Source organism: Aulonocara sp. 'chitande type north' Nkhata Bay, linkage group LG14 (genome assembly GCF_057382095.1).
Source record: "Aulonocara sp. 'chitande type north' Nkhata Bay isolate Kocher_YH1m ecotype deep benthic linkage group LG14, A_spYH_male_GT1.1, whole genome shotgun sequence".
Taxonomy (NCBI): Eukaryota; Metazoa; Chordata; class Actinopteri; order Cichliformes; family Cichlidae; genus Aulonocara; species Aulonocara sp. 'chitande type north' Nkhata Bay.
In genome coordinates, this window is record NC_141357.1 from 31,344,927 (window position 1) to 31,357,958 (window position 13,032).

General features: G+C 40.2%; 1 protein-coding gene across 5 annotated transcripts in view; it reads left to right on the forward strand.

The window, feature by feature from the left end:
- Window positions 1-13,032, forward strand: part of frya (furry homolog a (Drosophila)) — a 41,314-nt gene that overhangs the window by 12,597 nt on the left and 15,685 nt on the right. For all 5 annotated transcript variants that reach the window (XM_086262057.1, XM_086262058.1, XM_086262059.1 and 2 more), the window contains exons 4-32: window positions 577-716; window positions 830-920; window positions 1,068-1,147; window positions 1,238-1,318; window positions 2,210-2,378; window positions 2,620-2,712; window positions 3,012-3,110; window positions 3,725-3,826; window positions 4,039-4,142; window positions 4,584-4,692; window positions 4,806-4,892; window positions 4,998-5,169; window positions 5,301-5,433; window positions 5,575-5,682; window positions 5,790-6,045; window positions 6,154-6,336; window positions 6,424-6,510; window positions 7,494-7,753; window positions 7,958-8,147; window positions 8,399-8,523; window positions 8,959-9,016; window positions 9,182-9,273; window positions 9,517-9,689; window positions 10,209-10,369; window positions 10,607-10,717; window positions 11,153-11,307; window positions 12,044-12,146; window positions 12,234-12,405; window positions 12,731-12,987. In XM_086262057.1, coding sequence (XP_086118183.1) covers window positions 577-716; window positions 830-920; window positions 1,068-1,147; window positions 1,238-1,318; window positions 2,210-2,378; window positions 2,620-2,712; window positions 3,012-3,110; window positions 3,725-3,826; window positions 4,039-4,142; window positions 4,584-4,692; window positions 4,806-4,892; window positions 4,998-5,169; window positions 5,301-5,433; window positions 5,575-5,682; window positions 5,790-6,045; window positions 6,154-6,336; window positions 6,424-6,510; window positions 7,494-7,753; window positions 7,958-8,147; window positions 8,399-8,523; window positions 8,959-9,016; window positions 9,182-9,273; window positions 9,517-9,689; window positions 10,209-10,369; window positions 10,607-10,717; window positions 11,153-11,307; window positions 12,044-12,146; window positions 12,234-12,405; window positions 12,731-12,987 — 3,951 coding nt within the window. The remainder of the gene's footprint in view (window positions 1-576; window positions 717-829; window positions 921-1,067; window positions 1,148-1,237; window positions 1,319-2,209; window positions 2,379-2,619; window positions 2,713-3,011; window positions 3,111-3,724; window positions 3,827-4,038; window positions 4,143-4,583; window positions 4,693-4,805; window positions 4,893-4,997; window positions 5,170-5,300; window positions 5,434-5,574; window positions 5,683-5,789; window positions 6,046-6,153; window positions 6,337-6,423; window positions 6,511-7,493; window positions 7,754-7,957; window positions 8,148-8,398; window positions 8,524-8,958; window positions 9,017-9,181; window positions 9,274-9,516; window positions 9,690-10,208; window positions 10,370-10,606; window positions 10,718-11,152; window positions 11,308-12,043; window positions 12,147-12,233; window positions 12,406-12,730; window positions 12,988-13,032) is intronic.

Here is a 13,032-nt window from a genome sequence, read left to right on the forward strand (position 1 = left end):
ACCTTGACAGCTGGCACTGCCTCAGCACTAGGTGTATCGAGCAGGTCTGTGGCTTTTCAGAGAAGGCCCTTTCACAGCCACAGAGGTGTGTCTGTGCTGCTGCGCGAGGCCATTCAGCAGCCACACAGAGCCAGGATTCTTCTCCAGCCGTGTGCTGAATGAAGGGCTCACTGTGTTCCCCAGTCCCACCAGACTCTCCTCCCTTCCTGTGTGCCCGGCCTGTTCCTTCCTTTCGCTCACCCACCCACCCCCAAGACTGAGGGAGGCAGCCCCATGGGCGCTCTGTATTTCTGCGTACTGTATCCCCAATAAGAACCAGTTCACTACTCAAACTCGGTGCCTTTTCTTAGTGTTGCTTTTACTTTACTTAAACCCATGTTGCCCATTTATTGTTAAAATGTTTAAAAAATGCTTGAGACATGATGAAATGCAAATTAATGCTTGTTTGTTATTGGAATTGATGTTGAAATTGCTGCTCAAATAAACAAAGGAAATACTGATGGCTATCTTTCACTTTGGTATGTGGACCGCTAAACCCAAATGCTCATTTGCGCTATGTATGTCTTGCTCTCCTAGTTGATAAGCTCCATGAGCTCTTTGGCTGAATACAGTCTCCCTTCCATCCTCCGCACTTTGTTTGACTGGTACAAACGACAAAATGGATTAGAAGAGGAGTTGCACGAGTACCGCCCAAGAGCCAACACCAAATCCAAAAAGTGAGAACAATTACATTGATTTCTGCACGCAAGCATGAGTCACTTGTAGACAAAAGAATGGTGAGGCTCAGGTGTGCTTTATGATTATAGCAAACATGTTTTCTCTCTAACAGTGACGAGCAACAGAGAGATTATCTACTTGAAAGGCGGGATTTGGCCATTGATTTCATCTTCTCTCTTGTACTTATAGAAGTTTTGAAACAGGTAAAGTGACTAAACTCTGTACTACACAAAATCTACTTAGCTTATCCTATAATTTCATCAGGTTCCCTGATTTATTGCTGCTGACAAAATAAACTTAATTTGGCAGACATCTTGAGATGATCATGTTTTCTATTGATTCTTAATCAGATGCCGCTCTACCCGACCCTTGACAGTTTGGTGAATGAAGTCATTAACTTAGCCTTTAAGCACTTTAGATACAAAGAGGGGTAAGATGTCATCTGTCCTTACAAAGTTTACTTTTCATTCATTCTCTCTAAAATGTACTGTTTTTGGTATAATGCATTGTTTTCCTGCAGGTATCATGGTCCGAACACTGGCAACATGCACACTGTAGCAGACCTCTATGCTGAAGTCATAGGAGTATTAGCCCAGTCCAAGTAAGGCACAAAAACAGAACAGTGATAATAATTCAGTACTATTGGCTGTGTTTTAACTTTTTTTCACTGTATGATAAATTACTACCCTCTCCTCTGTTGCTGTCATGCCACATCACATTGGTGTGTTACTGTTCCTAATGCCTTCTTGCAAAACATTCCCTGGTTTAAGAGACTGGAACGTACTGTAGGGATGACATACTTCTGGAGCGATCCCCTTCACCCCAAACTAGGACTGGAAATGAATGTCTCTGTTTATTTTGAAGTTTTGAGATCACCGAAGAAAGGAATAAGCCCTTAAAATAGAGATATTGCCGATGGGCATGCCACATAACCTTTTCTAAAGGACACTTATATGACATATTAGTGAGATATTTACTTTTCTAAAGATCAGGCAAAGGAAGAGGTAATGAATTTGGCTGTAAACTAAAATGAATCGTCTTCAGAAAGGTTGATGCAGTCTCTTTTTTTTTTTAAAGGGTTGCTGATTTTGACTGTCGAAATAATACAGCATTTCTTCTCCCAGCTGTATTCACTTTCTTTCAAGTGCAGCTCTAGCCAACAGGGAAGAGGTTAAGAAATGCTCATATGAGCTCCCATGATGAATTATCGTCTAAATTTAGACCAGCTGAAGAATCTCATCTCTGGTTCAATTTGGGCAAAGGATCAGGTGCTAGATGAGGAGTTCATCTGGGGGCACAGACTCACAGTCTGCATATAGAGGGTGAGATGAGGGGCTGATATTTTGGGAGGTGTGCACGCTGAATATTATCACTGTATTCTTTCTGAGTCACAACTCTGCTTCTTTATGGAAGTGCTGACTTGGGATTTGTCTGACTGAGCTGTGCAAGCATGTCTTAATATAGAGCCTCATTTAGCTATTTTTATTCTCAGGTTTCCTGCTGTGAAGAAGAAGTTTATGACTGAGCTAAAGGAGCTGCGGCAAAAAGAGCACAATCCTTATGTGGTCCAGAGTACCATTAGCCTCATCATGGGGGTCAAGTTCTTCCGAATTAAGATGTATCCCGTTGAGGATTTTGAAGCCTCTTTTCAGTTTATGCAGGTATAATAGCTTTAGTAACTGAATAATATTTCTGCCTCAATACATTATAAACTGAATATATATGAATATTGTACTTCTTCTGTACTCATCCTCTGCCGTATTAAACTCTTCTATACTAATGTTTCTGTTGGGTAGAAACTATGAATTAAATTCTGAGAACTGTTAAGATTTGATGTTTTATTTTAACTGTGCTTCCCATTGGCTTTTTCATGCAGCTTACACTATTTTTTCTCTTTCACAGGAGTGTGCCCAGTATTTCCTGGAAGTCAAAGACAAGGACATTAAGCATGCTTTAGCTGGCCTCTTTGTTGAGATTCTGGTTCCCGTGGCAGCAGTAAGTTTCTTCCTCATCTGATTCTTGTGTGCAATACCCAGTTGTTATGTGTATTTCATTGTAGCAGTGTATCTATAGTGTATAGTGAACACTGCATATCTTATGAAAGTACTATTTACAGTATGTAAAAACCCAAATAAAGGTGATAGTTGCAAATTAGCAATAACTTTAAACACACACAAAATAGCATTAGTTTTAGGCTCTGCATTGGAAATGTTTTACACTATATATAGAAGATCACTCAGGGGGAGACGTTTTTGTCTTTTTGTGCCATACTGTGATGTGTAATCTTGTCTTAGGCTGTGAAGAACGAGGTGAACGTACCATGCCTGAGGAATTTTGTGGACAGCTTGTACGACACAACCCTGGACTTGTCCTCCAGGAAGAAGCACTCACTGGTTAGTTCAAAACAAAGTGACACTGATTGTTGGACCTGTCTCTTTTGTACATCTTCAGTTACATGCTCAGATTCCCTGGATGCCTGTGAATTTTCAAGGTCACTTTTGTGTGTGTTTTTTTTAGTTTTTTAGTGTCTACAATAGAAAACATTTATGAGGGAAGACAGGCTGCTGTTTCATAGCATTAAAAAAACACATTAAAAGCACTGCAGTATGTGTAAGCATATTTAAAGTCTCTTCTCCTCTAAGTGTCTTCAATAAAACATTTCACCATGGTAGTTCACATGGATCTGGAAAGACAACAGCCATCTACTTTCTCCTGAGGCAACAATAATGGCTGAAAGCTATATTTTATGAATGATGCACCATCAGCAAAAAACATTTTTTAAAAAAGAGGGAACCACATTATGTCTTCAAAAGGAAGCTGGTTTAAGATGCACTTATGCAAAGGTTGCTCAGAGATAATGCATTATTCCACAAATTGACAACTTAATAGGCAAGTTTGAATATAATATGCAGAAAATCCCAGTGTTTTAGTTGTAAGTCAATAACTTACAAATTAAAAAAAGAGAGAATTTGTTGTAACAAGGCTGCACTTTGTGTCTTCTGTTCAGGCATTTTACCCTTTGGTGACGTGCCTGCTGTGTGTCAGCCAGAAACAGTTCTTCCTTAACAGATGGCACATCTTCCTTAACAACTGCCTCTCAAATCTGAAGGTAATGTAACTTAGTAACTAACAGTTGTAAAACTGCATTTGTTATTTAAAGGATGCTGCGTCTCAGTCAGTCCAAATATTACAGCTTTAATTGTCAAAAATAATTGCGTGAACTACATTTTTTACTTGATATTGTGAGCAATATTACACTGATTATTTTTCTTCAAGATGGATCTATCATTGACTTCTTCGATCAACCTTATTTCATTACAGAGTAGAGACCCAAAAATGGCTCGTGTTGCACTGGAGTCCCTCTATAGACTGTTGTGGGTTTACATGATCAGAATCAAGTGTGAGAGCAACACTGCGACACAAGGGTAAAAATCCTTTACTGTTTGCATTTACATTTCTTTTCTTTTTAAGTGTCAGTAAATAACTGTTATCGTAGAAATATCCTATTTTATATTTTATTACAAAACAAATTCTGAACATGATGAAGTGGCGGATTTAGGGAAGATTAAAAAAATGTTTTTAAAAACATTTTGTGGTTTTTTTTTATATTTTTAGAACTGATTTAGACAGATTTAGGCTCAAACCAATACAAGATTTCCAGTAACAGTTGCCTGCAGGGTTATCAGCTGTTTGCAGATGTTATTACGTACAAGCTAAAGCCCACTTGAGGAATTCCAGATGGGTCCAGACAGATATTTGGGTGCTGATCAAGCCCAAAATAAACATGTCTTAAAATGATCTGTCTAATTTGTTAAATGTTTGCATAAAGTCTTTTATTAACTTGCTTTCTTTGTCTCATTTCTCAGTCGACTCAACACCATTGTAACAACACTTTTCCCCAAAGGATCCCGCAGTGTGGTACCAAGAGACATGCCCCTCAATATCTTTGTGAAAATCATCCAGTTTATCGCCCAGGTGAATACACTTGTGTGCTGTACTGTACTGTATGACTGTTAGCAGATGCCATTCGTAATAGAATAATCAGGTTATTTATAACTGATTTGTATTTTATGTTCATTTTTCTGCAGGAAAGACTGGATTATGCCATGAAAGAGATTATCTTTGACCTTCTGTGTGTTGGGAAACCTGCAAAAGCCTTTAGTCTTAATCCTGAGGTACACGTTTGTATAGCAGTCAATTTCATTTGTAAAGGTCCTGCAAGACTGGTAATGGGATGCTGGAAACTGATAACTAACAGGTGACCCTTCTGTCATGTTTAGAGAATGAATATTGGTCTGAGAGCATTCCTGGTTGTAGCCGATAAACTGCAGCAGAAGGACGGTGAGCCTCCCATGCCTAACACTGGTTGCACTTTGCCCTCTGGGAACACACTCCGAGTAAAGAAGACATATCTGAGCAAGACACTAACAGATGAAGAGGCCAAAGTCATTGGTGAGAGAGGCAGACCATGGTCACGAATTCTGAAAATGTCATGCTTCTGCATTTTAAATTATAGGAATTCAATTAAAAATATTCCAGTGAGCTAAAGTAGTTCAATAGGTTTTCCTCTCTCATGTTCCCAGGTATGTCTCAGTATTATTTTCACGTCCGAAAGGCTATTGACAACATTCTCAGACACCTGGACAAGGAGGTGGGCCGATGCATGATGATGACCAATGCTCAGATGTTGAACAAAGAGCCTGAGGACATGATCACGTAAGTTTGCACACATCCCAGCTGACTGGACTGGACTGGACTCATCATTAACTTAACGCTCTTGTTCTCAATACTTGATCAATTTACACTTTGACACAGAAAACAAGACTTTTTAACATAACTGAAATGCGACCTTTTCAGAGGTGAGAGAAAACCTAAGATCGACTTGTTCAGGACATGTGTCGCTGCCATTCCTCGCATCCTGCCTGATGGGATGTCTAAGCCAGAACTCATAGACCTCCTGTCTCGGTGAGTAACCTGATATGAAACAATACATAGAGGACCTGTCATTCATCTGCATAAAAGTTATTCTTCATTTATCATTATTTTTGTTTGGTTTATTTTGTCTTTGTCAGACTGACAATCCACATGGATGATGAGCTTCGACTCATAGCACAGAATTCCTTGCAAAGTCTGCTGCTGGATTTCTCCGACTGGCGTGATGACGTCCTGTTTGGATTTACCAACTTCCTGTTGCGTGAGGTCCAAGACACCCACCAGGGATTGTTAGATACATCCCTTAAATTACTGCTGCAGCTCCTCACTCAGTGGAAACTCACCATGGCTGCACCAGGAAAGACGTCTGACACCTCTAAAATGCACACCACTGAGGTATACACAGTTGTCTTTTACTAACTGCCCATTTTAGAAATAGAAATAAACTAGTTTAGTATTGTGATATTACTACTGGGTAATCAGCTTTTCTTTATTTTATCACAGCTGCCGCAGACCAACTCAAGTCTCAAGACGCCTTCAGAACGAGGTCCACACTCCACTGTGCTGCATGCTGTGGAGGGACTAGCGGTCGTCCTGCTCTGCTCCTGCCAGCTGAGCACCCGCAGACTCGCCATTGCTATCCTAAAAGAGATACGCAGTCTGTTCGTGACTATTGGACAGTGTGAGGTAAAACACAGAAGGAACGCTGAGGAAACATAATATAAGAAAGATATTTTATGTACAGGTTAAAAATGTATGCTTTGCCAACTATAGGATGATGATAAACCAATGATAGAGATCATGGATCAGCTCAGCCCCGGTATATTGGATAGCTTTGTCAACGCTGCAGTCTCTGACACAGTAAGTTGTTTGTACCTCCAGTTTGTGGCACCGCTCCAAAGTAAACCTCGAGATGTTTCTGTTTATTTGCTTCGTGTTTCATTTTCCTAATATTTGTCTTTCGTCACTGTGTTCATTTCACATGGCTCGACTTTCAGAGATGAGTTTTCAGGGACAACCTCAAGCTGTATGGAGAAGATGATAGGATCTGTGAACTTAAAGCTCCAGCAACACTGGCAGTATAAAAAAACCACATTTATTGGCTAACTGTAATGAAAGGACAGTCAGGCAGACCTTTCAGGATTGAGGGAATTTTTTCATCATTGGGTAGGGCAAAACTTGGTTGCACTTTTTCAGCCTAATGCTGTGGAAGTTACCACCTTCATTTTCCACTGAGCACTCTCTGTTGCCAGGGACAGTGAGTCGCCGTAAAACATGTGATCCAGTTCATTCTTGTTGGTGCCCCATTGTCAGATGTGTAAATGTATATTATTGGTTGTTTAGTATTTTTTCTACTCTTACCCAGGCGACTTGAAAATGCTGTTTGTAATATGTTTTAAGATGACCCCGATGAAAGCCACAAACCGAAGTGTTGGTGGAGCTTTAGCTTCTATCTGACTGACATAAAAATATAAAAACAAGATTTTTAACCCCATGTAAAATCTGGTTTAGCAAATAATCTTGTAAGTAAGCAGAAAACAGAAGCCAGGTTCATTAATTATCATGTAAAATTAAATAAACAGCTGAGCAACTTCTGGCCAGCTGTCATTTCAGCTATAAGCATTTTTCTGAGTATAATGAGAGTGGCATGCAACATATGCAACATAAAAAAGCTTTTCTAAATATAGTATGTATTTGTCTTGTTGTCCTAATTACTGCCTTATTCACACTGTAATAAATTAGTTTTACACATTGGTCGACAGTCAGAAAGAAGCAGTGCTTTAAGATATATTTCAGGCATGTCCCTGACCTCTGACCCTGCTCTGTCACCTGCTTGTTTGCAGGTCACCCTGCCAGCTGGTCACCACGTGGACCTGCAGTGGCTCGTGGAGTGGAATGCATTGCTTGTCAACAGTCATTATGATATTAGGAGCCCCTCACATGTGTGGATCTTTGCTCAGTCTGTCAAGGACCCCTGGGTGCTGTGCATATACAGCCTCCTCCGACAGGACAACCTTCCCAAGCACTGCCCCACAGCTCTCAGCTACGCCTGGCCTTATGCCTTCACTCGGATGCAGATGCTCATGCCCCTGGTAGACCCAAAGTAAGTGCCCTTTCAGACTACAGTGTGGTCAGGAGGGAACATGAAACACTTCTGTATTTTTATTTTCTGCACATCCCTATTTAATCTTCCCTTTTCTGTTTCTGCCCCCATATTCCAGTTCTTCATTGAGCTTAAAGTCAAAATTCCCCACTGAAAGAATGTGAGATTATAAAGGATCTAATAATATTTCCTTTTCCTTACCAGTAATCCAGTGTACGCAAAGAAGACCAGTACCTCTGGCAGTGGAGATAACTATATAACCCTATGGAGAAACTACCTGATCCTTTGCTTTGGAGTGGCCAAGCCCAGTATCATGAGCCCCGGCCATCTGAGAGCATCGACACCTGAGATCACAGCTCCTACACCCGACAGCAGTGTCAACCTCGATAACAAGGTACATGCCTCCCTGTCCTCTGGCCTTATTAATTCCCTCTGCGCTTTGTCTCTCCAGGATCAGGTGTTCATACTGAGCTTGTTGACTTTAAAACTCAAAGCATCAAATTACAGCAGCTATTTCACATGAATAGAGCATGAAGTCAATGTGTTCTTAAGTGTACAGACACTTATATCAATGCAGCTCTAAGTAATTAGTGGTCGTGGCAGATTTTATGTGTCTGACTGAGCAGTTGGTGTTTGATGTTTCAGGTTATCGGGAGCCCATCTGTGGCTTGGCTTCTGAAGCAGTTGGTTCCACTGATGAGGGCAGAGAGCATCGAGTTGACAGAGTCATTAGTTCTGGGCTTTGGTCGCACCAATTTTCTTGTGTTCAGGTATATCAAAGATCTATATATTAGGTGCTAATCATTTACTGCTTAACTAAGCAAACAAACTTTCCTTTTTTTTCCTGTGATGCTTTTTTTGTGATTTTCTTTATGGATTAAATATTGCCACAAAACATCTTCAGTTCTGTTTTGTCTTTTTTTTTTTAATTAACCTGTGAAAAACTGAGAGTGCAATCTAATAGTTTTTCAATAATTAAAGGTAGTGCATTTGTGTGGCTTTTAAAGTGCAGATGAGCAGAGGATTAGAGTTGAATAATACTTTGATGCCTCACATAGCTGTTTCTAAATTGTTTCCTAGAGGTCAGATTTAATAGCTTTTTTAATTGTTTTTGAAAAATGTCATTCTGCAGTTTAATTTTTGCTACTGAACTTCATTTTGTATTTTACATTTATATCACGAGTTTATGTTTTTAATGCACACAGAGAGCTTGTGGAGGAGCTGCATCCCCTTATGAAAGAGGCATTAGAGAGAAGACCTGAGGTATATATGACTCAATTAATAATATATGCAAAATATGCACAATCAGAGAGAATTTATAGCTATGTTAGACTATAATGTAGTATTTGCTAAAGAGTTCATATAGTTTAGAACATTTTATTTTTACAGACAATCTGGTTGTAAAGATGTTCTAATTATGTTTTACAGAACAAGAAGCGGCGTGAACGACGAGACCTGCTGAGACTTCAACTGCTGAGGATATTTGAGCTCCTGGCTGATGCTGGTGTCATCAGTGATAGGTTAGTGTGATAGTATCAGTTGACACTGTTAGCCCAAAAAAAGACTGAATCGCAAAAAGGTACTTAATTACAGAGACGGCTCCCCCAGTTTCATGCAAGTGAGTTTTTGATACAAATAATTGCCATTAGTGCTACAGTTTATAGGTATTTAAACAGAAGTGAATATGTCATTATTGCATAATATTTTCTTGGTGATGTCTCTGAACCGGGTGTCTCTGTGGGGTTTTTTTTTTCATGCCACAGTACAAATGGAGCATTGGAACGTGACACACTCGCCCTGGGGGCTCTCTTCCTGGAATATGTGGATCTGACCCGGATGCTTCTGGAAGCTGAGAATGATAAAGATGCAGAGATCCTTAAGGACATCCGAGCTCACTTCAGTGCCATGGTGGCCAACCTCATCCAATGCGTACCAGGTACTACTGCAACTAGCTTAAATTTAAAGTCCTTTCTTGTCAGACCAGTCACTGCTCTATAGGTCAGACTGATAAATTACTTAGCAGAAAATGTGAAAGTTCTGTATTCCTTTTTATGAGTACCTGGTGTAATCCATCTGTCCATTTGCGAAAAGTGAATTGTATAATAGGTTTCCATTAGGCTGCCATTAGAACACTGCATGAAAGACCAGAGTCTTGACATTGATCTTGATTTGGATGTAGCCCAAGGGGAGTGGATCCAAGAATAGTTCTACTTAAAGACAGTGCAGGAAAGGGCAGGTGATGACTCATGAGTTGCCAAGCATTCACAAGTCCCCACTGAATGGCTAATAGTCTGTCAGGGGACATCAAAAACCTATTATCAGATTGGGAAAATGCACTTTTATTTAGTTGTGATGGGCTTAAGATGCCGGGATAATTTTTGCTGGCTCTAGACTTTTTTAATGAGCAAACCTATAACAAGCTCTTTCATCCCCTCCATCTCCACCTCCAACCCAGTGCACCACAGACGCTTCCTGTTTCCACAGCAGAGCCTGCGGCATCACCTCTTCATCCTCTTCAGCCAGTGGGCTGGGCCTTTCAGCATCATGTTCACTCCTCTGGATCGCTACAGCGACAGAAATCATCAGATCACAAGATATCAGTATTGTGCCCTAAAGGTAATCATAATTAGACTCTAAGTAAATGACTAAGTCACAAATTCAGAATAAGTAAGAAGAATCTGATTGTTTAGTATTCAGCTGTGTTGAATGACCACATTGAGATTAAATGTTATGTCGCATTTCTAGATAAAAAGAAAGAGTTGTTGGTAGAACAGTGGCAGAGTGAATAGGGTTGTCTTGTCTTGGTTGTTTAAACCATTAACATGTGAGCATTCTTGGCTGATGTTCTCACAGGCTATGTCTGCTGTGCTGTGCTGTGGGCCTGTGTTTGATAACGTTGGCCTCTCTCCAGACGGATACCTCTACAAGTGGCTGGATAATATACTAGCCTGCCAGGATCAGCGGGTCTGTAGCCAATACTTTACCACTGTGGTGCATTTAAACAAGGAGCTGACCCAGGAAGCCCCTCGGATAGCTTTCTGAAGCTTGCTTTATAAAAAGCCAGCACTAGTGCTTGCCAACTGCTCAGCATTATCTTGCTGGAGAAGGGCAGTTTTCTTTCAGGATAAACTGATTTTGACTTTATTCCCATTTATGATACAAGATAAAGCACCTGCATGTTTATTTTAGATATTTTTCCTTAGCACAATTTATTATGTGGTTTGAGGAGTTGCATTAACTGGTCATTTATCAACTTCTTTGTAGAGCTCCTAGAACCATGCTACACTGAGACCTTAAATCATTTACTGATGACTGATACAAAGTGTGGAGTACAAGGGAGGGGAAAAAAGAAGAAATTAAATCTAAAAAAGTCTGTGTTGGTGTTTGCTCCTGGCTCAGGTCCATCAGCTTGGCTGTGAAGTTGTCATCTTGTTGCTGGAACTCAATGTTGACCAGGTCAACCTATTCAACTGGGCTGTGGATCGTTGCTACACAGGCTCAAAGCAGGTCGCCTCGGGGTGCTTCAAAGCCATCGCTACAGTCTGTGGCTGCAGGTACAAAATCTCAGATGAATTTTGCATTTTCAGTGATTTTTTTTTATTGGGTCTTCATTAGTTTATCTGTATAGGTTTTTGAAGTGCATTTACTTTGGCTAATTTGGACTGACACTGAATTCTCTCATTTAGCATTACGGTCCATTTTAGTAAGTAAATTAGCCAAAGTCTCAAACTAACAACTCACTATTGCACTGAAATTCTTCACTTGCTTTATCTCAGAAATTGAAACATGCATGAAATGATGTATTTGATATCACTGTGTTGTTCATACAACATTATTGTCAGAGTTGCTCCAGGACTATCATTCATCTTTATCTTCTTCTTTAACTTCTTCTGCTACAATCTAAACACTTAAACTACTCAATTAAGTATCGAGAAAGGATTATAGTATGGGTGAAAAATAGGCTGTTTCACAAACATCATATGTTGGTACGTTTTTTTCGGCAATACTAACGCTTGTTTGCTGCATAACACACCCATTTTGCATATGTTCTGAAACAGTTATAATATTTTTACAGAGTTTTAAAGGGCATGTGTGGGTTAAGTATTAAGTATTTCCTATTTTTCCAGTCGATTAAAACAACGTGCTTAGTAAGTTGTGTTGCTAAAACAGCAATAATTACATTTTAGGAACAACACCATAATGTGGATGTTAAATCTTGCAACATGAGCCTCTTACTTTGATAACACTAAATAAGTGATTCATACTCATTTTTCTCTGTTTCTTCACAAGCAAAACCTACCCAAGTGACATAGTAACGCTGCTAAATCTGGTGCTCTTTAAGGCGTCAGACACCAACAGAGAAATCTATGAGATTTCAATGCAGCTAATGCAGGTGAGAAACCTCAGTTTGCTGAGCTCTTTTATGCAGTTTTCTGTGGTTCCAGCTTAAAGGACACATTCTCCCTCTTCCATTTAACAGATTCTTGAAGCTAAGTTGTTTGCATACTCTAAGAAGATCGCAGAGCAAAAGCCAAACAGTATCCTCTATGGCACACATGGTCCACTGCCACCTTTGTACAGTGTTTCCCTACCTCAGCTCTCCTGCCAGCTGGCAAAGATGTACCCTGAGCTCACACTTCCTCTATTCTCAGGTAGATGTTGATGCTTGTAATAGTAATGTAGTTTACTGTAGTTCAGCTTTTCACAGGCTTGTCATCTTCTCTCGGTTTCTTTCTAAATACTACTGGCTCATCCCCCAGAGAAGCAGACCTCTTTTTATGGCCACTTCTGCTAACCACAGACACACAGAGAGCCTAACTTGACTTAGGGGCAACCCCTGTTTAAGTTTAATGCATATGCGGATCAGGATCAAACTGCCAATTATGGTGAAACTGAATGTACAGCATGTGTTTGAGTTTCCTATAAAATGAAAAAACCACAGTGACCACTGTATTGCCTTCCTTCTGCTTGTTCCAGAGGTTAGCCAGAGGTTCCCCACCACTCATACCAATGGGAGGCAGATCATGCTAACCTACCTCCTGCCCTGGCTTGGTAACATAGAGCTGGTTGATAGCGGCCTGCTGCTCCCAATGTTCTCACCATGCTCCTCAAGTTACAACTCTTCTAGCCAATTAACCAGCGCAGGTTCATCACACCCACTAAAAGGCACTGGCTGGGGCTCCTTACAAGCTACATCTATGGTTCTCAATAATCTCATGTTTATGACCGCCAAGGTAACCGCATGCTTGGGAAATATGATTTTATCAAAAGAGGCGTAG